The sequence below is a fragment of the Delphinus delphis genome, chromosome 13 (assembly GCF_949987515.2).
Source record: "Delphinus delphis chromosome 13, mDelDel1.2, whole genome shotgun sequence".
Classification (NCBI taxonomy): Eukaryota; Metazoa; Chordata; class Mammalia; order Artiodactyla; family Delphinidae; genus Delphinus; species Delphinus delphis.
Genome location: NC_082695.1, coordinates 83,749,671 through 83,772,972, shown reverse-complemented (window position 1 = coordinate 83,772,972; position 23,302 = coordinate 83,749,671). Strand labels below are relative to the sequence as shown.

The window sequence follows — 23,302 nt, the reverse complement described above, 5'->3', positions numbered from 1 at the left end:
CAGCAAATATTTTCAATTTGTTTTCCTTAAAGTCAAAAGATTCACTATGTTCTTCCTGCAGAAAAGTCAGCAGATTCACTGCGTTCTTCCTGCGGAAAAGATATGTATTCAAAATGTTACATTTTTAAAAATTAGCAATTTTGAGCGCCTCATCAAGGAGACTTTAAAGGAAAATTGTTTTTTTTACCCCCGAGAATGCATGGAGATGAATTATACAACGACTACTAACAGCTGAGGTTTGGTGCCATTGTCTTGATTTGGGATAAAGCATCAGCAGTTTTATTCACCACTGCCTTTGCACTATCAATGCAACTGTCAACACAGATGTTTCAGTATGTCATAAGATTTAAAAGTCATCCAACATTTGGATATTTCAGTACTTCTTGCATTTGTTGCCAAGCATTCGCATGAAAGAAGATCTGTGATGATTGGTCCATGCTGACACTGAACGAATTCAAGGAAAATAAGCAAGCTTAGCCATGTCTGTACATCTGTCTATCTGTTGGACAAAAGTGAGGTTCTGTAGAAAGATATTAACTCTGTTTCCTTGTTTAAAGCTAAAACTTTCTATCAGCAAGTTACTATATGGTTGGAAAGCAACAGTGTCCTGGGTTTGTCTTTTTTTTTTTAAACTACTTTTCAACCAGTAGACATTCAGCAATGGCAGCTGACTAAAGGCATTGCTTTATTAGTTTCTCAGGTCTTATGTGTGCTTCTCCAGCCAATACAATACAATAACCTACTTTGTAACATGTTTCAGTGACTGTCATTTTTAATTTGAAAAGTGTAACAAATGACTTTTAGCTTTTGATTTTGTTTTGTTTTGCAATATTATTTTTTGTTTATTCAAAATTTTCCCAGTTAAATAGTTATATGTAATAACTATATAATTATATAACATTATCTCATATACTTTTACAACTATTATATTAACATGTGTTATTTCGCCATAAAATAAAAAAATATTATTTTTTTTTAATATTTAAAGACTCATTGTAGACCTTTATTAGGAAAATTAGAAGACTTGCTTTCTCAACCCAACTGCACAGTTTAACATCTAACGATGCTGAAAAAGAAATTGGAATAACAGAGTTCTCTGACTCATGGAAGTGAAGGATCTACTCCAAAGAAAATGAACTAAACTCTAAATAAGAAACAAAAGTATAATGAAATCTGTTCTTTCCCAGGCTTCAGAGATGTTAACATTTAACTGACTGTTATGCAATAGGACATTTTTGAATGGTATTATTGCATTTGTTCAGTTGTGGCATAATTTTGAGGTCGATCATTAAAGAAAAAGAACTGAATTTTTCAACCATAAATGTGATGAACTCTTTAAAATCCGAAAATTAGCTGTTATAGCTTTCAAACTAGATATGCAAAAGCCACCAAAGCATCTTACAAGGTAAATTGTCACAGTGGCTGGAGAGGACACACAATACTGAGAGAGTTTTAGCTTTTAAAGAGCATATTAATGTCTACATTTAAAATATTCAATACTTCCCAAACAATTATTTGTCTCAAAGTAATGTTGGCGATCAAACTGTCACAATAAAACTACCAGAAAGTATTTTTCTTCCTAAATCACAATAGGGCAAATTATTGACATCAACGAGGCTGAAGGAAAGATAGCTTTTGTCTTCTTTTCATTTCTTATGCGAAGCTTTTTCATTTGATTCAGAGTAGATTTCTCCTTTCCATAAATAAGAGACCGCTTTGAAATATCAGTTTCATTCTTTTCTCCAACTTTGGATATAGACAGTGTAATGGTGATGGAGAAAATGAGGCTTAGTCTCCTCCATCTCTGACAAATGTCCATCCTTCACAGTAAGAAACCTATATTATAAATATATTTTATTTCATGGGAAATACTGTTAAATTTCATAATACTTACACTTTTATCTATGTGTGTGTATTTATAAAATAGGACAGAGAAATGTACTAATTCTAGCTGTGCTTCCATGTAGGCTCAAGACAAAATTCAAGGTTTCAAAACTAGAATGTATTGGACAAAAATGGGGTTACAGGGATTATAGCAGGGAAAATTAAAGATAATATGTCATTTTAGTAGGATTATGAAACACTTTAGCCTTTGGGTCTCATGAAAGGGTCTCATGGACCCTAGGGGCCCTTGACCATAACTTCAGCCTTGAAGAACGCTGGGTTAGGGGAATAATAGCTGTAATAACAACAACAAACAATCTAAAACCTCAGTAATTTCACATTATTAAAGTTTACTACTGCTTGCTCATTTAGCCTAATCAGGAAAAGGCTGTACTCCACACATTCATTTAGGAATTGGAGCTGATGGGGTTCTACGTTGCCAATGTCTGCCTTCTGAGGTTGACCAGGGGAGAAAGTGGGAGTGGATAATTTTTTCAAGAAGTTTTTATGAGCCCAGCCTTTAAGTAAACTTCAACGCTTTGTCCACATTTCATTAGACATGGTATCCTCAGTTGCAAGGGAGGCTGGAAACATAGTCAGCTGTGTGCCAGGAAGAAAAAGATGCAGGTTTAGTAAATAGGAGGTCAGTCTTGAATATAGCACCTAATTTGATAGATTTCCTGTGAGAGCCTCTGAATTGGAAAAGTGTAGGTATAAAGCATTGTACATATGTCAACAATATAAGAAAATCACGTCGGTGTAATGTAATTTCAGTAACATTCAATAACATTTATTGTGCATGCATTATGTCCAAGCAGTGTCCTTGGTCCTGGATAAAGGGAGGAAGAATAGACGTAAAGGCCCTTGTAGAGCGTACTTCCTTATATGGGAGTAGGTGGTCAATAAAAAGCTAACAACTGGCAAAATAATTGTGATAAAAGAAACCACGAAGGGAGAAAAGAAAGTGGGAGTCAAAGAAAATGGGAGTCAATGACCCTTGGAGAGGGTCATCCAGAAGACCTTTCCTCAGAGATATTTGAGCCAAGAACTGAAGGATGAGAAGGATTCACAGGTGCAGAGCCCTGGGGAGAGATACTGAAGACAGAGAAAAGAGCAAGGTCAAATTGCCGAGGATGAGAACAGCCTAGAACGTTGTAGAAATAGAAAGGGTCCATGTGTTTTGAGAGGAAAGAGCAGAGGTTAGCAGTCTAGGGTATGTTGGCCCAGGTGGTCTGGGGCAAGAACACACAGGACTTTATAGTCCATTACAGAGAGTTGTGGCTTTAACTTAAGGGCAATGGAAAGCCAGGTGCATTTCATGATTTAATTTGTATTTCTCAAAGTTTATTCAGGTTGCTTAGTGGAGAATAGATTTGGGGAGCTGTAGAGTAGTAGATGACTATTAAGTCCAAGGTCATTGTGCTTCTGCATAATAATTTATGTCATTGCCCTGGACACCCTGAAGCAATAAGTCAATCTCAATATTCTTAAATTCAGTGTAGGCGGTTTTTAAAAATTATGTCATTTATTTTCTGTCATTTATTTTACAGCTCGTAGGGGCCATGTGTTATCGTGATTGTGGTATTACTGGTGCCTAATTCAAATGGAATTGCAGAAATGATTTTTTCCTAAAGATTTTTTTTTAAACAATCAGTGCTCTCACCATTAATACAACGACAAAAATACATTTTCAATTCTCAGAACTGGAATTTCTCTCAACGTTGTCTAGCATGAGTTATAAAAATGACAAATCTTCACCTTCAAGCTAGAGAAGAAAATACTAACTACAGTCCCACAAGAATCATAGCAACAGCCATGCAAGGCTGAAGCATTCTCATCAAAAAGGAGATAGTGAGTAGCAATGCTGACCATTATGAAAAGTAGTAAAAAGGATATAATAAAGAATCCAGATAACTGGGGTAGGCAAGCTTGGTGGGTGGGTCTCTTCAATACCAATAAAAGTGCTTAACCGTGACAGCCAATCTGAGTAATTCTATACAAAACTGTTCTTTTCTTGTACATAGTAGGTATCACATATACATTTCTTGAAAGAATAACCAAATATCCATTGATTTAGATGAAGGAAAAAAATCTCTGCCAGGAGGAGGCCTGACCCAAGTAGACTATGTTTCCTCATTTCTATTTCTTTCACGGATATTGCATGCAGGTATTTCTTTCTGTCTTTCTTTTCCAAAAAAGCAAAAGAACTGTTTTCAAAACAGTTATACAAAGGAATTTGTATCTTGATTCAAAATTTATTACCACTGGTATTCTACTAGTGTCCTGCAATAAAGTGAGTCTAAGTAGGTGATATAACTAAATTGTAGGGGGGCCAATCCAGGACTTTCAGATTCAACAGATCAGCGCACATTGCTGTTTAAAAACAAACACACAAAAAATTAAATATTTTCTTTAGTAGAAAAAACAGAAAAACCTGTAGTGACGATAAGTACCCTGGTAAAATCAGCCTGCAGCTACGGATTTGGCGCGTTCACACGCACAGATGCACTAGGAAGCACACTTAGGTACGCACGGACATACACGCACCCATGGTCTTAATATCCAGGACTGATTCTATCCAGAAAGAGCGCTACCCTTTCATATTTCAGCCCTAGGCCATTATTGAGTGGTGTCTTATGAAACATTTCTAACTTTGTAAGATTTTTGATTTATCACTAATACCCTAGTAGCAAAAAGTAATTAAAATTCACAATCATCTTTTATATTGAATACCATGTGTCTCCAAGATAAATCATAGCCTCTGATGCTCTCACCCATAAATAAGAGAAAATCAATTCAAAGTAACTGAGATGATAGGGATGTGTATTGTTTCAAAAGAGCAAGAAGCCCGGAGAAGTGCAACTCCAGGCGAGGTGAGTACCGTGCCCCAGTGATATTCTTAAGGACTCATGGTTCTCCATGGTTCTATTCTGCTCATCATAGAGTCAGCATTTTCTTACCTTAGCATCTGTCAACATCACAAGTTGCCCACCACACATGGTCCCAAAGGCGCCAACACAAACATGACCACAACTTGAGCTGGGAAAACTGTATGCCTTATGTCTATTTAGTATCAAGGAAAACGTTCTCAGAAGCCCTCAAGTAGGCTCACCTTTATGTTACGCTGGCTGTAATCAGACAAAATAATTGTATCTAGAAGAGATGGAAGTTTACCCAAACCTTGAATTATCTATGGATACATTTTACAAAAACATCTGTTGTCTGATTATAAAGAAAATGAGTAAAATTTTTACTTGGTTATTAGATGAAGTAATGACATGGGGAGGTTTTTTAAAATGGCTTCTTGATAAAAATCCTGTAGTAATAATATTACATTATGTAAATTAACATTTCAGTCTTAACATTATCATGCACTTTTTATTTAATCATTTAATTTCCCCTCGTACGTTTTATAAGGCACATTCCTGAATAATTTAATGGTATCTTACTCAACCTCATTTTAAGTCCTAAATGCAGAATAAGACTAATTGTCTTTTTCTCAATTTTTAAGATCCTGACTTTAAGGACCTTGGAGTTTTGAAACCATTACCAGGTTGGTAAAAGAGATATTTAATACCGTTCAGAGGCCTTTGTTTTCTGCTATGATATATACTTTCGGTTTATTACTCAAGCTCCATTTTTGTATGTTTGTTTGGCATTTTGTTATTTAGTGTGTGAGTTTGAGATGGGCGGCCCTGAAGGCATTGTGGAGTCTATACAAATTATGAAGGAAGGCAAAGCTTCTGCTAGCGAGGCCGTTGATTGCAAGTGGTACATCCGAGCACCTCCACGATCCAAGGTCAGTCTCAAGGTGAAATGCAGGTTTGACAGTTGGCCTGCCAAGTGTCTCCAGCGTGCACTGCTTTGAACCAACTGGACATGCTTCGTTCATTTCAGAGTGCAATCATAAGCTATCATTTTCTTTTAGTTTTGAATTGCAAATCGCCTTCCTCTGTTTAATGTAACTTTCAAGGTCATAAATAATATGGAGAGGATGTTGGAGAGCTCATTGGATAACCTGGATAAGAGACTCTGGGGTAAATCTACCGCTCTGAAAAGTGCATTGAAATGTCACATATAAGCTATGGTTCTGAGCATAACTTATGTCCTTATTGTCAGTATCTGTAGTTTACTTGCTTTTTAACCTAAAATCATATCTATGGAAGAAATTGTCCAGGGCTCACAAAGTCATGTGTCTCTGGAATATAAAATAAACCTGCAATAGGGCTGAGGGACAGACAGTGGTGATCAGGACCATGAAAAAGAGACAGCAGATCCTTAACTGCCTGTTAAACTCCTTGATGATCATCATGAGAAAATGTTGGTCCAGCATCACCAAGTCCTCCATTTTCTTCATAATATGCCCAAAATCTAGATTTTATGTTGATTACCTTGATTTTTTTTAATTTTATTTTTTGGCCACGCTGCACAATGTGTGGGATCTTAGATCCCCGACCAGTGATCAAACGCGCATCCCCTGCGGTGGAAGCGTGGAGTCTTAACCACTGGACTGCCAGGGAAGTCCCTGATTACCTTGATTTTTAAATGTTGACGATACATTTTAAAAGTGGGAAACATTAGACGTATTAAACTAAATATATTGTGGGCCAGATTCAGACTCAGATCACTGTTTTGGAAACACTTGTTTAGAACAACCCCATTCATTCTATTATGGATGTATCTTAAGAAATATTGGGATGAGTAATTTTGTGCCAGTAGCCGTCACAGGTTTAGAGTGTCTATTATTTGCTTATTCTCCCTTTATTGTCATCCTTCATTTATAGAATATAGTTACAACCAAGCTTTACTGATTTATTAGATTTGGAGTTGCCCATTTATTGAGGTTGAAACAGTTTGTTATTTAATTAATTGACTTAGTGATGCTATAAACTCTCAAGCACTGTGCTGAGGAAATGAAAAATTACGCTGTCCTCCTGTTTCCAGTTTAATCCGTAGACAACTATGTATCAAAATAATCCATGGAATATGACAAGATCATTATGGTATTTATAAGGTGTAGTAGAGTGAGGGAAAGGACCACATATAGCTGGTGAGGAAAATCAAGGGTGGAATCTAATTGCATTGCAGGGCGTCCTCTGAATCTTAATGAGAAATGGTGCTGTCAGGTAGACAAGGTGGGAAAGACTCTCCATGTAGAGCGAATAGCATCTGGAAGGTCATAGGATCATAAGAGAGCATGCTTTTTCAGGAATTCAAGGAACGGCATGTGACCAAATGAAAGCAGAACTATGGAGGTGAGTGGTTACGCTGAAGGGCTCTGTCCATTCCCCTGAAGAGCCCAGATTTATCCTGAGTGCGTTAGTGATACATGGAAGAGTGTGAAACAGGAAAGTGACGTGATCGGATCTGCATTTTTGAAGAACAGATTTTCCCTGTCTAGAAAAGACAGAGGTGTTAACACCTCAAGCTATAGATACAAAAGAATTTGGTGGCTGGATATTTGGGATGAGGGAAAAATAAAACTCATGTCTGAGGGAGTTGGTATTTCAGGAAGTATTTTTGTCCTTCTTCGCTTGATTGCCCGTGACTATGTCTTTGGGGTTCGCATATAATTTGGAAGTGTGGAACACTTTCCCCAAGCTTCTGGTTATGGAGATTCAGACCATGGTCCAAGTTCCAGCTTTGCCACTGCAGGTCTCTTTGCATCTGAACAAGTCTTTAAAAAGTTAATTGCATTATGAAGAAAGACACAGTGATTCCTCCTTCAAAAAAAATCCAAGGCTACTGGTGACATAAAACCCAACCCACTACAAAGATAATGTGAGAGCTAGATTGCAGTTGATTATGCTCCCTTACATAATCTGTGGGTTCACATGTGCTGTTTATTTTCCTTAAACTCTATGAATGAAAGATTTTATAGATTTTTTTTTCAACAGGGAATATTTGAGTCCCACCTCATGGTCATAACTAGCACCTTTGTCACCTCAGTGTCAAAGAGACAGTTTCTATGGAATTGCAAACACACAACCATTTCCTTCCAGCTGGTGAATAGACTGTCTTCTGTACAATTGCAGAACAACAATACCCAGTGTACCTGCCTGTTACAGAATTTGGCATTCTGTGACCCAAAGGGGAAACCGCCTGCAGAGCTGGACAAAGCCGCCTGCAGAGCTGGCTCTATTGTGACAGACTTTCTCTGTTAAATTAAAGGTTAGGGGATAGGAAGTGGCTTTGAATAACTGTCGAGAAAAGCAAGAACTGGAGATGACAGCCTATGTGGGCTTTCTATTTATATGGAGTTCCTAGCAGCCTCGGAGAACAGACTATCAAAGCGCAAGTTAAACCTGAAATGGCTCATGTGAATATTTGAATGATAACTAGTGACGGAAACATATTACACAATGAAAGTGCAAAATAGCTTACTGGGGTTCTATTAAAATTTACATCGAGGGTACATTCCTTCTCAGCCTCTTCACAAACAGAAAATACAATATCTGATATTTCCTTTGTTTGAGAATTGTAATACAGATGATCGCCTTTAATTAGAATGCGATTAACCCAGATTTCTTAGAAACTGGAATACCAGAGCCAGAAAGAAAGTTGGAAATACGTTACTGATGTGTCCTTTAACAGATGAATACGTTGAGTCAGGATAGTGAAGTTGGTTAACGATGGGATGTCGAAATATGCCTCTGTAAGCAACGCTTTGGTTTTCATACAGATTCTAGAGCAAGGGTGGTAGGAGAGTATTATGGTGTCTAGTTCTGGATCTGGTCCAGGAAAGAATCATTAGAGAAGAATGTTGGATGAGCCCATCGTGGTAACAATGTCAATTTCATGAAGGCTGAGACTTATTTCTCTCTAGATACCCAGTACCAAGAAAAATCTGTCATTCAGTTAAAACACGTGGAAAAAATAAACTGATGTATACATATCTAGAAAAATGGACATGGTGACAATCTTCAAGCATATGAAGAACTGTTAGGAGACAGAAATAAGAGGACAAGGCTTAATCTGCATGTTTTCAAGTACTGCAGTTTATTTGTATGCTTGAATCTAGAGAAATATTCAATATAAAGAAGGTTTTTGTTTTTTATTTTAATAATGGAGATGCCCAAAGATCAAATGAGATTCCATGGGAGGAATCCAAGTAAAATTTGGCAGGAATTTTGTATAATAATTAAAAAGTCAAGTAATTTTTTGGCATAGATAATGTTAAACTCCTTTTAAGACCAAAACTTGATGAATCTATGATAAGTAACTGCTTAAATATTTGATTAGTTAGTAAAAGGGCTGAAGCCAGTTCTCCATGTCCTGACTCGAAGTCCAGTGTGATGTCACAAAACCACACTATTTGGGGAAATTGTCAAATTTGTTAAGACAAGAAAATAAATAAATCAAAAGACTTTTAAAAGTGTATACATGAAGATAATTAATTTAATGATTAAGGTCTTGGGAGAATAAAACTAGCTTTTATTAATTACCCATCATTTAAAACTTCAAATTAATTTTTAAATGTTACTTAATTCAAAATACTTTGATTAAAATTAGGATAAAAAACAGAAAAACTTGACAAATACAATAAATCAATCTTTTATAGTGAAGTTGAGTTTTCAGCCTCATATGACCTTAGCAAAAAAACACAGTCCAGCTTACCAATATTTCTAACCTATAGATAATACATGGGCATTGTTTGAAGCTGCTCAGTTTGTGGTAATTTGTTATGGGATCAAGGAGAAAATGCAACAGGCAAAGGGTAGCAACAATAATTGTTGACAGTGATAAGTTTAGGGATTCTAAAGATTGAGTCTGCTCTTATTATCTCCAAAATGAAAATAAAAATTTGGTAAACAGATTAAATATCTTAACTGATTAGATAACTACCAATGTTATGGTTCAACTTTGTTTTTAAATGAAATCTCAGTTTTGTAGCATCAGATTTTGGAGGGTTACTCAGATGGACCTGAAATATTTTGATACTTGTCTGTGCATGCCAGAACACCATTTTAATATGGCTGTATCTGGGTGTGTTGTGTGGGGTGTGTGTTTTTTCAACAGTATGATGTTCTGGTTTTTTCCTCCAAATAAAGTGCTACCCTCTAAATTCATGGGGTAGTCTACCTAAAATTATAAGGCCTGGCAAGTCCAGCCACAAATAAAAAGCAACCACAGAAATCCTGGGTTACACGCTTTTTAGAATGTAGCTTTAGTTATCAAAGTGTAAAGCAATATGGAAACCATGGTTAACGTTTTTCAGACTGTGGTGTATTTAATTTGTATTTATCATGGAGAAAACGTTTCTGGCAAATCTTAAATAATTGCGCCAAACAATGTTTGTATTTTGCATATCATTGTGACATGAGAGGAGAGAGCCGGTTGAATGGTTGGTATTACACGTTTGTAAGTATATTAACTTAGTAAATCGTTAGCTAGATTTACTTGCTTTAACTATACGAAAGGGATTCTGCTGTCTACATTAGTGTGATTTGGAAGACAGATATCACTAGAAATTGTTTATGTGTTCTGAAGCCTCCCACGTCCTATTCAATAAATCATTTTGTCAGCTCCAACTCTTTGTGATTGATTAGAAAGAAGAATGCCTCAAAATGATTCACGGAGAAGAGATTGTAATCTGACTATTTTACTGGAGTTATATATGATTCTGTTTATCACTTTCTCTTTTCTTCAGCAGAGAGACTAACGCGCTTTCTGTGGTTTTCTACCTTAAGTGAAAACATTGTCATATGGCATTCTTCCCCTTAGTGATATTATGGCACAAGGTTTAAGCGGATGAGATGTCATCCAAATCCTAATGTAGGGAGGGTTTTTATACGATATATACTATAGCTAGTGTGGGAAAACTTGAGCACTTTTCTGGCTAATGGCGTTTGGCTTTTGCAGCAACACCTCTGTGCCCAGTAAAGCTAATACCCACTGGAATATTTTATTTCTTTTTTTAAACTATTAAAAAAAATTTTAAATGATTGAATGCTTCAGGAGTGAATATATAAAATCTAGTGACTGTAATCGTTCACTTCCTCTATGAATAGTATTCTGTCTAATAAGAATAGTCTTTCGATACAGAAGGTTCTTAGACTTCAGCCATTGCCCTTCATGTAAGAATGCAAACCATTCACCTCCTGTGGAAGTTCACACTCTCTAGAACTGTCAAATGAGAACACATGGGCCGAATATGCAAATTGTCTTTCTAACTACAGCAGTATTCTTCTATAAGATAATCTTATTTTTAAAGAAAAGTTAAGACAGCCATTTACTTCAGAGAGACACATTTATTTTCTGTGAATGTTATTCATATCTCAATCGTCAATATGTTTCTTAGCCCCTTTAGAAAACTAGAAATGGTTTTGCTTTGCTTGCTTATTTGTCGATTTTGTTGGAGTTTGTTTTTATTCAAGACTATAAGATTCTTTCTGGAATATCAGTCTTTGAAAATTTTCAAAAAATTTATATGCAGCTGCAAAGTTTGATACTAAGGAGAAAAGTGTCAGGCATATCTGAGTTCAATACCAATCTATTACTAAAGGGCCTGTGTCACTTTGAGAAAGTTACTTAGCTTTTCTAAACCTTGGTGTGTTTTTTCATTTTAAAATAGTTATTATAATAGTGTGTATTACTGTTGAGAGATTTGAGTGAAATAATGTGTTAGCTCAATGTCTTAAGTTATTGCCAGTACACGACGCAAATACTAAGTTAGTATGTTAAGTTGTGTTTCTGAAATAATTGTTCAGACATGTTCGGCCACTGAATCACTCAACCTGAAAATGTCACAGGATCAAATATGTTTCTTTCTTGAATTAGTCAAGTGATTACTTTATTTTTCTTTCTGTGGGGATGGTGTTTGCTTTTTATAGCTTTGTAAGAGCATTGGAGGGAGGGGTTTTCAGTTACCCTGCTCAGTGTTTTCTCCTGTTAGTAACTATGTACGTTTACAATTGTAATTGCATATTCTTTTGAGGTCTAATAAACTATGTTGGAGTCATTGTATAGTATTTGAGAATATAGATATATATTTGATTTTTGTTGCATTTAACAACTTTTTTACTTTCTAAGAATACCTAGATTTTATAGGTATTTACATTTTTTATATTTTTATAGTGTTTTCAATTTGTTTACTTTTATTCAGGATGGGGCTAGTGAAGCGCTCTTTAAAACAAAAGTTTAGGATTTTAATACTACTTAAGGCTTTCACGTTGATTTACTTATTTTCCTTGAGCAAAAGCTATTTTGTCTCCTGTGCTCCAGCTTCCTGGTAAAGGTCATCTAACTACAGACCCAGTTCCTTTTTACAAATCCTTGTGAAAATTTGAAAAACAAACCAGTTAGTAGAAACTTGGAAGGTTTAACATTTTCAGATATGCCTTCCTAGGGTGGACAATTTGGAATTTTCTGGATAATTTTCAGGAATGTAACATTTGGTTGGGAAGAGTGCATCCAAGATGGGCTACATGAGTAATATTTGAACTTTTCATAGAATAAAACAAAGCAATGACGGAGGAATGAAGAACAGGCAGGCTTTCCTAGGCTGTATGTTTTATAAGATCGCAGTAATGGCAGTTAATTTAAAGTCAGTATCAAAGTATTTGGGAATTTTGGGATAGCTTCCAACTGAGATGTTACAGATTGCATATACATGAAAACCTGCTCACCATGCAAAGCATAATGAAACTACAGTGCTTTCCATTGTTTCTTAGTTTTGTCCATTTCCCCCTATTTTTCTCTTTTTGTTCTTCCTCCTGAGACTTATGTGACGATTTCCTGCCATGGGACTCACATTTTATTTACACTCAATTCCTTATGAGTCTGCAACATATGACGTATATGCTTTTATGTCATAGTTTAGAGTTATAAATACCTTGTTTTGAAAATGATTGCATGTCATTTTCTACTGCAAATAATAAAATGTCAATTATTCTATGTAATTATCATGATTTATGGCACTCAAAACAAAGTCTGGGGTATAGGTGCCCAATGAATGTGAGACAGATGCTGAAAAAATGAAGTTAATAAAGAAAACAGAATTTCCAACCAGTAGGTCATTAAACGTACATCTGTGCAAACTTTATGGAGTGAGTGCTTAACATACACAGCACAGGGTGTACCACTGCGAATCAAAGAAGTACACCACCACCCCCGCTTTTCAGGAACACACAGTTTAGCAAAAAGTACATATAACCTGTAAGTAAAGCTTAACATATGTTCAAAATACTTTAGCACAAAGGGAGAATCATGCCGCCGTGGTTGGGGAGGGGGAGGGCTGAACCTTCTTTTTTTAATATTATTATTCTATAAGTTACAGGTGTACAGCCTTATAATTTACCACCTGTGTACTCTGCAGAGTGGTCACCATCACAGGTCTGGTTACCATCCATTCCCATACAGTCGACCCCTTTCACCTGTTTTGCCCACCCTCAACTCACTTCCCCTCTGGTAACAACTAATCTGTTTTTTCTATCTAAGAGTTTGATTTTGTTTGTTTGTTTTATAGATTCCACATATGTGTGAAATCATAGCGTTTGTCTTTCTCCACCTGACTTCCTTCATGTGGGCATAATACCTTCAAGGTCCATCCATGTTGTCACAACTGGCAGGATTTTGTTCTTTTTTATGGCTGAGTAGTAGTCCATTATACATAAATGTTTATCATTGGTTGAATTAATTGTTTGTGATTTTTAATGCATATTTGTGCAGAGTCAAATAATATCTGATGCTCTTAAAACAGTATGTCTGAAGCAATATAATATTGTGGAAGGATTATGGACTAGAGAGTTGGAAGGAACTTGTGTCTAATTTGCAGTTTATACCATCCGAGTCTGCATTTCCTGAACATGACAATAAAATGTGCCACTTTATAGAGTTGTTGGGAGTATTTAACAGTAATCTATAAAGTAGGTTATACATACGGTACTTTTTACTCATTAAGTGTTAATTTAATTTTTATTTACGTGGACTTAAAATGCCTTGACCCTGCTACGGTGAGAATGATCATAGATTAGCTGTGCTTTTTAAAATATTCTGAACCTCAAAAATGAAGCAGCATAGTTATGTGAAATAATCTAAACAAAGTAAAATCAGAGACGGTCTTTTGAAACCATTTCTCGTTTTGTTTGATATTCGTACAAATTATTTATTTCCCTGAATTTTTGGAAGTGGATTGAAGCCACGGATCTGTAACAAAAATGTATCAGGAATATTTAAAACACATTTGTGCTGGTTAAAATAAAACAGTGTGTAAGTATGAAAACTAATAACTGATTCCAGATAAGTTATGAGAAGAAATAAGGATCATTTGTGTAAAAATACTCAGCTATGGGACATGGTACATTTACCTAAAGAAAGGACAATAACATTTGAAAACAATTTTAAACACAAGTTGATCTGAGTCATACGTCTTTACTTTCCACAGGGAAAAAATAATAAGATTGATTGCAATCAAGACTGTCTTGTGAGACAGAAAGAGAAAGGAAGTTCTGGTGCTTAGCGAACTACTTTCCTGTATTCATTCTGGGAAATTATCCTATCTTTGTTGTTTTACAGATCTACTTACGATTCTTGGACTATGAGATGCAGAATTCAAATGAATGCAAAAGGAATTTTGTGGCGGTGTATGATGGAAGCAGCTCCGTGGAGGATCTGAAAGCCAAGTTCTGCAGCACTGTGGCCAATGACGTCATGCTCCGTACAGGTCTCGGGGTCGTCCGCATGTGGGCGGACGAGGGCAGTCGCAACAGCCGGTTTCAGATGCTCTTCACATCCTTTCAAGAACGTAAGAATCTCTGCATTTCACTGTTTATCCCTCGAATGTGTCAGATGATGCAAATCTCATAAACTGTTGATGGTGTTTTCTTCATGCAGTTTGAGCACAGCAGGCTGCGCCTTAGTAAGTTGTTCACATCGCTGAGATTCCCTTTCCTTCACTTTGGTCCAGGGACAGGAGAGTTACATATTACCTTTTGATTACCTATATCGGCATATGCATCGTAGCCTTGCTTAAGACACTTCACACTATTCAATTGGGAAATGATGAATTTTGTTTGTCTTTTGTTTAGCTCTTACCAAGCTATGGAACTGAGGCAGCAGCTTCCAAATGAAGTTTAAGTCTTAAAAACCTGCATAGAAATATTTGGTAGGTTCTCTTTAGTAAGCTTCTCTTGCCGTCCCACTGATTTCAAATAGGTCTGTGACTACAGAGCTCCTACTAAAGTAGGCAAAGAGGGAGAATTGCTTGGGAAGAGAGTAAATAGAAAAAGTTCCAGAAAATAGTTTAAACGGCTCAATGGATGACACCCAGAGTTATGGGCAAAGCACAGAAATTTTAGAAAATCCTGTTCTAACAAATAATGAATTATATGAATAGATATATGTTTGAACTGTTCTTTAGAAGCTTTGAATAATTCATGTTTAATAAATTTATACAAATGAAAAATAAACCTAAGAAATTAAGCTTTAAGGAATCAGTCCTTTACCATTTGAAACTATACATTTTTAAAAAACAGAAAAGACAATGTTTTTGAAATGCCAAGGATTTCTCAGTGATAGAGCAGTCACTGTTTTTTCAATTCATAAATGTTAAATGTATTAGATGATTACTTTGTATCATAAATGAATAGTTTGGGCTTTAAGTTGCTCTTTAATTACCCAGTTGGAGAATTCTAGGGCCCCAGAAGTACTGAATGTCACTCAGTCTTTCTAAATCTTGATACCATCACAGAGTATGTTAAATCTCCCACCCAAGATTATTGCAGATTTCAACAGCACGTTGCTATCTATGTCTTCATTTCAGGAGTTGATCAAAGTGTTAGAACGAGTGCATCTTTATTTCAGCAAGGTATCTGGCCAAAAAACCCTCATCATTTTCTTGTTTGGAATTTGAAGAAATTCAGGCTGTAAGATAGCACATTTGGTGTTTTCACCGATGATTGCTTTACCATATCCGGTCGATTGTGCCTTTGGTGAGGCTCAGAGTGTACCTTACTCAATATTTTTGTCTGTCTTGGATAATCACAGATTGAGAACTTTCTAATTTAACACATACGGAAGTTCTAGTTAATATGTTAGTTGATATAATCGAGTTTTTAAAACTATCACAAAAATATGTAGTTTTTATCAAAGCTATGCCATAAAATGTAGTAAGGATAAATTAAAATATGTATTCTTACGTTTCATATATCAAGTAAAGAAACTCTGACTCCTAGGACTTCCTAAGGTTTTATTGCATTCAAACTCAACATAAGCCAATAATTTTTTAAAGAATTGACAAAAAATATCTAAGGCAGTATTGGCTTATATTAAGGAAAATGCAATAAACAGCTCAAAGAAGATACTCCTGTAGGAAGCTGCACTGGTCAAAATGCAAATCACATAGCCTGTTCTCTTCTGGGTGTTATTACTGAGGAGCAGAGTCATCAGTTAGAAGAGGCTGACCGGGATGCAGAAGCATCTGGAATCATGGGAAAAGGGCAAAGGAGAAGGAATGTTTATCTTACAGATTTCTTTTTTTCAAAATGTGATAACTACCTTAGACTAAGGTGGGTGATACGGATTAATGTTTGAGAGGTAAGATTAATGTTTGTTAAATTAATTATAGGAAACTATTTGAGTGTAATTTAGGAAGAAGAAATGTCTAGATCATAGGAGCGGCAATATTCCAAAATTGAATGGGTTCCCACAGAGGCTATTCCACAGAAGGCTATATGAGAAATGGGTTCTCATCGGGCGTGAATGGTGTAGGGGAAGTGTCTAGGTTGGATAGGGGAAAAGGAAGACTAGCTAACGTCTAAGGTCCCTTTCATCTCGAAGATTAAGACCTGTGAGACTTTGAAATTCTGCTTATATAAGAAATGGTGAATTCTATCATACTGGTAAAATTCTGCTTATATAAGAAATGGTGAATTATATCATTAGAGATATTTTTGAGCTAAAAGACAGAGTTTTCATTCTGTAATTAAATGATCTCTGGAAGTCATTCAAGTGGGTGAACTTTCAGTGACTAATCCAGAAGAAACAGGGTATTCTCCCTAAGAAAGCCACTTAATGTTCCTACACAGTGGAGGGACGATCACGCTCATCTGAGTGAGTATTACGTAGCAGTTTCCATGATTATCTCATAAATTTACAGGAAGCTTTGATTGAAACAAATTTATCCTCTGGTCATGTTGCCTATGCAGTTTTGTGATGATATTTTGTTTTTTCTGCCTTGACTAAAACTGTGCAGAATTCTACTATTCCATGCCTACGATCAATCAAAGTCAGCGTGTGATGGAGTATATGGGTATAGACTAAGTATTTTTGCTTTGAAATCAAGGTATTCCCGATAAAAGATGAAAAGTTTCAAAACAACAGGAAGTAGACTTCAATCAATTCTTTTATTCAGAAATGAGTGATTCTAATCTTTATTCCACATACACACACATATGGAATAAATATTAGAGATGTGAGTCAATGACCAGCTTTTTCTTACTCAAATAATGAGAAACCACCTTGATATTTTTCTTGGTTCCTCTGTTTATTAGGTGGTATCCCCAAGTGCAGTGTTGAAAAGTGCTTAGGGCATAATCAACACTATTCTAATATCTGTCAAAACGTCTTATATTAGGACCATAGGATATTTTTAGGAGTTAGATAAGAGCTTAGAAGCCATCTATTTCTATCTCAAACATTTTATGAATTCAAACAGAAAAAGAAAAGACCCAGGGAAGTTAACTGACTTTCCCTGAATACCCTCAACACCATGCTTAATGATTTGAAAACAGCACGGAGGCAAGAATTTAAGACCTGACTAATGGATGCAAGTGGGAATATATTTTCAACTCATTTTATTTTTACATTTGTATCTGAATAAATTACAGTAAAGGGAAAGGATGAGTGTATAAGAGAGAGGCGTAGAAATTCTTACTGTGAGTCATCCCACTTTGAGGTTTCACAGGCACCTTAGAAGAATTTTAAAAGTCTGGATTAAATGCCAACATTTGCAACAATGAAAACTATCCTCTAATATAATGGGAGGAATATAAGATCACTGAATTGAGAAGTATTTACCTTCAACTGTGTCATGAGAAATAACATCTTCCCTAGATAGGTCCTATAAATATCATACTCCTGCCCCTACTGTCTTGCTAACTCTTCACCTCAGCCTTTTCTCAGCTCTGCCTGAGATTGCTGCCCTGATTAATGGTATCACAGTGCTGTTGGCTGCTGTTAAAAAAATGTTTAGAACAACTTTGAAGCCTATCAACCAGAGAACAAACAATCAGTGTTATCACCAAATAGGCACTGTCTTACTTCATTAGATTATAGTCTTTTTAATACTTCAAATGGCATCTTGTACTCAGCTTACTCAGAATGCTCAGTCCACTCTTAAATAATCTATACAGTGGAGATGAACACATATATGGGCACCCGAAAAAGACCTCAAATTTTTAGGTATTAATTTCGGATAGTATTCTCTACGAAAGATGACTTATTTAAACTTTAAATATATTCTGAAATGAAGAGGAAAACGTATTAACCACTGTGACTAATTTGCTTTCTTGGGTCAAAAATCAACAATTATGAGAATCAGGTTAGAAACACAGCTGAGGATAAAGAAGAATGAATCCAACTTGAGATAAAGACGGAATAGTTTGAATAATTCTCACATTGATCTTGAAAGTATGCTATATTTTATTTTAGTGACTCAATTTAAGATTGCCTATAAGAATAGAGTTTTACACATTTGCATCACTTTTCATAAAGACGTTGGTCTTGCTCTAAAAAATCATCTAAAATTTTTTGAATTCATTATGGTTAGTGTAATTTCAATGTTGAGCATACTTATACATGAAAACGCATGATCAGTTATGATAGAACTGTATATTTAAGTATTGTATATGTATAATGGAGACATTCGTGAAATGTACCTCTTCACATTGAGTCACAAGCCAGATTTTCTGATCCTGCCTTTTCCTGAACACACCGTGAATTTGCAGTAACTAGAATGAATGAATACAGTAGTGATGTCTCATTGTGACTTCTGAAGTTCTACCTTCAGCTGCTCTTCGGCTCTTATTTACACCATGATAAAATCTCAATCACTTAATGCTTGATTAACGGGCAGCCTATTTCTGTTAAAAACAGACATGTAAGTAAAAAGAGATGAAAAGAAAATTGTTCATTTTAAAGATGTGGGAACAATGTTTACAATAATTTGCTAAAATGAGACTTTGTATTTCATTTCATATCAATTTATGGCAAAAGGCCATAGAGCCTAAACTACAGATTTATTTACAGTAAAGAAATATACATACAGTAATATTTAATTTTAAAGAGGAGTTGAATTGAAGGATTCTGTGGAAGGCACAGAATCCTACAATATCATATTGTAATTAAATTACATTCTATGGCAAAAGTTATTTTGCAGGTGTAAATAAGGTCTTAGTCAATTGATTTTGAGTTCATCAAAAGGGAGATTATCTTGGGTGGACCTGACCTCGTCAGGCGAGCTCCCCAAAATAAGGTGAAGCATGAGTCAGAAAGACTGCTGGCCTGGAAGAAGAAAGCAGACAGGTATGTTGTGAACTGCCTGCCTGTTACAGGGGTGAACTCTAGGAGCTGAGAACATCCCTAGCCATTGACTAGCAAGTAAATGGGGACCCCAGTTGTATAACTGCAAGGAACTGAATTCTACCAACAACCCGAATAAGCTAGGAAGACAACCCTGAGAATCAGATGAAAACCACAGCCCCAACCGATGCCTTGATTTCACCTTGTAAGATTCTAGCAAAAGATCCAGTTCTTGGGCTTCTGAAATTGTGTGATAAAAATTGGGTGTCGTTTTAAGATATTAAAATTGGGGTGATTATTACACAGCAATAGAAAACTATTGCGGATTTTGGTACTGTATGTGAGATGCTGCTATAACAAATACCTAATAGGTGGAGACAGGTTTGGAATCAAGCAGTGATCATAGGTTGGTTGAATTTTGAGAATAATGACAGAAAAAGCCTAAATTGCCTCAGACAGGTGGTTAAAATATACCTGGACTTGGAGGGCTGCCAGTGGGGCTCAGATAGAAGTGAGGAGTATTTATTAGAAACTGGAGGAAGGGCGATCCTTGTTTTGTAGTGGCAGAAAGTGTAGCGAAATTGTGTCCTGCAGCGATGTCAGAAGGCAGACTTGTAAGTGACAAACATTGGCTCTATAACTAAGTAGACTACTGAGAAAAGTGGTGGAGGTATAGCCTGGTTTCTCTTGCTGCTTATAGTAACATGAGGAAGGGGAGAAATAAATCTAAAGAATTATTAAACTAAAAGGAATTAGGACTGGATGGTTTTTAAAGCCCCAGCTTCTTCAGGTGGCAAAGGTGTTAAAAGTTAGAAATGACGCTGAAAATACGGCAGAGAGAAAAGGCTGAATATGACTGTATAACCTTTGCTCAACCATCAGAAACATCAAAAAATCTCAGTGTTTAGTAACTAAAAGGCCCTTCAAAGAAGAGGTTAAATTTGGACCTTATAGATCCTCTAAGTCAAGCTAGAGGGTCTCCAGGAGGGGAAGGGCAATGACCCTCAGCCATTACAGTGGTAACCAAGGGAGCGAAAGGATGCTCTCAAATAGATTTATGGGTGGGGTATTTGTCTAAGAGAACAAAGCCCAGTGAATTTCAAGCAAGACCCACAAGCCTCTTGAGAAAATTATTTCAGCAGAAACACTGTCGGCTTGGACTGAAAGGGAAGGAGAGAACCAAATGAAAACAGTTATCAGAACCCTAAAGCTCTAGTGGCCTGAAGCAATCTGATACTACCACTCAGCTGCATATACATGTTACTTTTCATGAGAAAAGAAGGATGACTAAGGGAGCAGAACTGAGAGCCTGGAGAGCAAAGTCCACAGCTACAGAGGCATAGTCCTAGAACTGGAAATATAATCAAGAAAAATCCAGCATTTACCCTGCTGGATTTCAAGACTGTTGTGGACCAGTGACTCCTATTTACTCTTCATTCTCCTTTGAACCAGAATCTCTGTAACTATTTTCTGATGCCTGTCTAACCATTGTGTTGGGAGTTTGGGGAAGGTGGTTTGTCTCTTTGGTTTCATGGGTCCACATGGAGAGGAACTGTACCTCAGGAACTGAAGTCCAGACTCCTTCAAGGACTGCCCCCAGGAGCCTTGTCTGCACAATATTTAGGTGACTTAGATGGTGAGATTTCAGACTTTGAGCTGGTGAGATTTAGATGAGATTTAGGACTTTGAGTTGATGCTGTAATAAAACAATACTCTTGGGAGGCTTGGGAAAGTATGAAAGTATGGGTTCATTTCTGGGCTCTCTGTTCTGTTTCATTGATCTATGTGTCTGTTTTTGTGCCATACTGTTTCTATTACTGTAGTTTGTAGTATAGTCTGAAGTCAGGGAATGTGATACCCCCAGGTATATTCTTCTTTTCAAGAATGCTTCGACTATTTGGGGTCTTTTGTGGTTCCATACAAATTTTAGAATCATTTGTTCTAGTTCTGTGAAAAATGCCATGGGTATTTTGACAGGAATTGCATTGAACCTGTATATTGCTTTGGGTAGGATGGACATTTTAACAATACTAATTCTTTCAATCCTTGAGCACGGTGTAGCTTTCCATTTGTGTCATCTTCAATTTCCTTCACCACTGTCTTCTAGTTTTCCAAGTACAGGTCTTTCACCTCCTTGGTTAAATTCATTCCTAGGTACTTTATTCATTTTGATGTAATTATAAATGGGATTGTTTTCTTAATATCTCTTTCGGATAGGTTGTTATTGCTCTATAGAAGTGTACCAGATATCCTGGTTGGTCTGACAATACTCAACAAATCTTGATAATAATCTTTATGCCCTTTTAAAAGAAATTCTAAAGGTCAGGGATGGAAGAAGTCAGAGACATTATAAGCTGCAGCCAGTACTCCTCCTGGCCTTAAAGGAACACACTGCCATGTTACAGAAAGGGCCATGTGCCAAGAGAATGATGGTGGCCTTTAGGGGCTAAAAATGTCCCCCAGTTGGCAGCCAGCAAGAAAGCAGGAACCTCAGTTCTGCAGCCACAGGAGACTGAATTCTTCCAACAGCCTGAATGAGCTTGAAAGAGGCCTCCATGCTCCAGAGAACCCAGTACAGCTGCTTCCTTGATTTAGCCTTGTGAGATCATAAAGAGAGACCTTACCCAACCCAGACTTCTGACCTGCATAGCTGGAGATATTAAGTGGATATTGTTTTAAGCCCAAACGTTTGTAATAATTTATTACTCAGCAATAGAAGGCTGAAGCATATTTGTTGTAATGATGGGTAATTTTTAATAGAATGGATAACCCAAATGCAATCTATATACGTTACTTAATATATTGATTAAATATATTAATAAATATATTATTATTTAGTAATGTATTACTGTTCCTAAATTTGGTAGTTCAAGACATGTGACAAGATAGAACTGTAGGCAGTATAAGAAAAATAATCACTCCAGCATCAGCTTGACCCTAAAGTTGAGCAACTACTACTGTGTTACCTAGTCATTGATAAGTTTTCATTTTTATACTTCTTTGTGTTCCTCCATTCATTCTGTCATTCCTTCAGTAAACAAGGAAGTGCCCGGGCACTGATGGCATGAAGATGAATAAGAAGGTTGCTCCTCTTGAGGTGCAGCCCCACTCATTCAAATTGAATTCAAGTGTGTAACTCACTTCAGCAAACGTTCCCTTGTATCTGGTACTCTGTCCCTCCCGCCACACACTTTCTCATTTACTTCAGTAAATTACCCACTAAAACACTGTATTCTAAGAAGCCAAATTCTCTTCTTGTATAGTTTTTTTTATAAATGTATTTATTTATTTTTGGGTGTGTTGGGTCTTCATTTCTGTGCGAGGGCTTTCTCTAGTTGCGGCGAGCGGGGGCCACTCTTCATCACGGTGCGCGGGCCTCTCACTGTCGCGGCAGAGCACAGGCTCCGGATGCGCAGACTCAGTAGTTGTGGCTCACGGGCCTAGTTGCTCCGTGGCATGTGGGATCTTCCCAGACCAGGGCTCGAACCCGTGTTCCCTGCATTGGCAGGCAGATTCTCAACCACTGCGCCACCAGGGAAGCCCCCTGTATAGTTGTTTTTCTCCATCATTTGTTTATACTAGTAGGATCCTTACTCTTCTGTCACCATAATTGTTTATTATTTCACTCTTCAGTTTTATTATCTTATCCTTTCTTGTCTGGAACACGGTTTGGCCTGCCATCTGCCTCTTGTATAGCCAATTTGCATTCTGTCCGAGGTAGTGCAAATTCCCCATTTTGTAATGCACCAGTAAAATTACCATATCACCTCAATAAACTAAATTTAATGGCTCCTAGAGGGAAAAAAATATATATAGATTTTAATTTGATTATTACTGTAAAAGTGCACAGAGGCCGGTAACACTCTGAGAAAATACACCAAAAAAAAAGGTGGATAAT

The 23,302-nt window shown here is 36.6% G+C and overlaps 1 protein-coding gene across 6 annotated transcripts in view; it reads left to right on the top strand.

Moving 5' to 3' along the window:
* NETO1 (neuropilin and tolloid like 1) overlaps positions 1 to 23,302 on the top strand; it is a 98,907-nt gene that overhangs the window by 45,794 nt on the left and 29,811 nt on the right. For all 6 annotated transcript variants that reach the window (XM_060029213.1, XM_060029214.1, XM_060029211.1 and 3 more), the window contains exons 5-7: positions 5,396 to 5,437; positions 5,556 to 5,683; positions 14,401 to 14,629. In XM_060029213.1, coding sequence (XP_059885196.1) covers positions 5,396 to 5,437; positions 5,556 to 5,683; positions 14,401 to 14,629 — 399 coding nt within the window. The remainder of the gene's footprint in view (positions 1 to 5,395; positions 5,438 to 5,555; positions 5,684 to 14,400; positions 14,630 to 23,302) is intronic.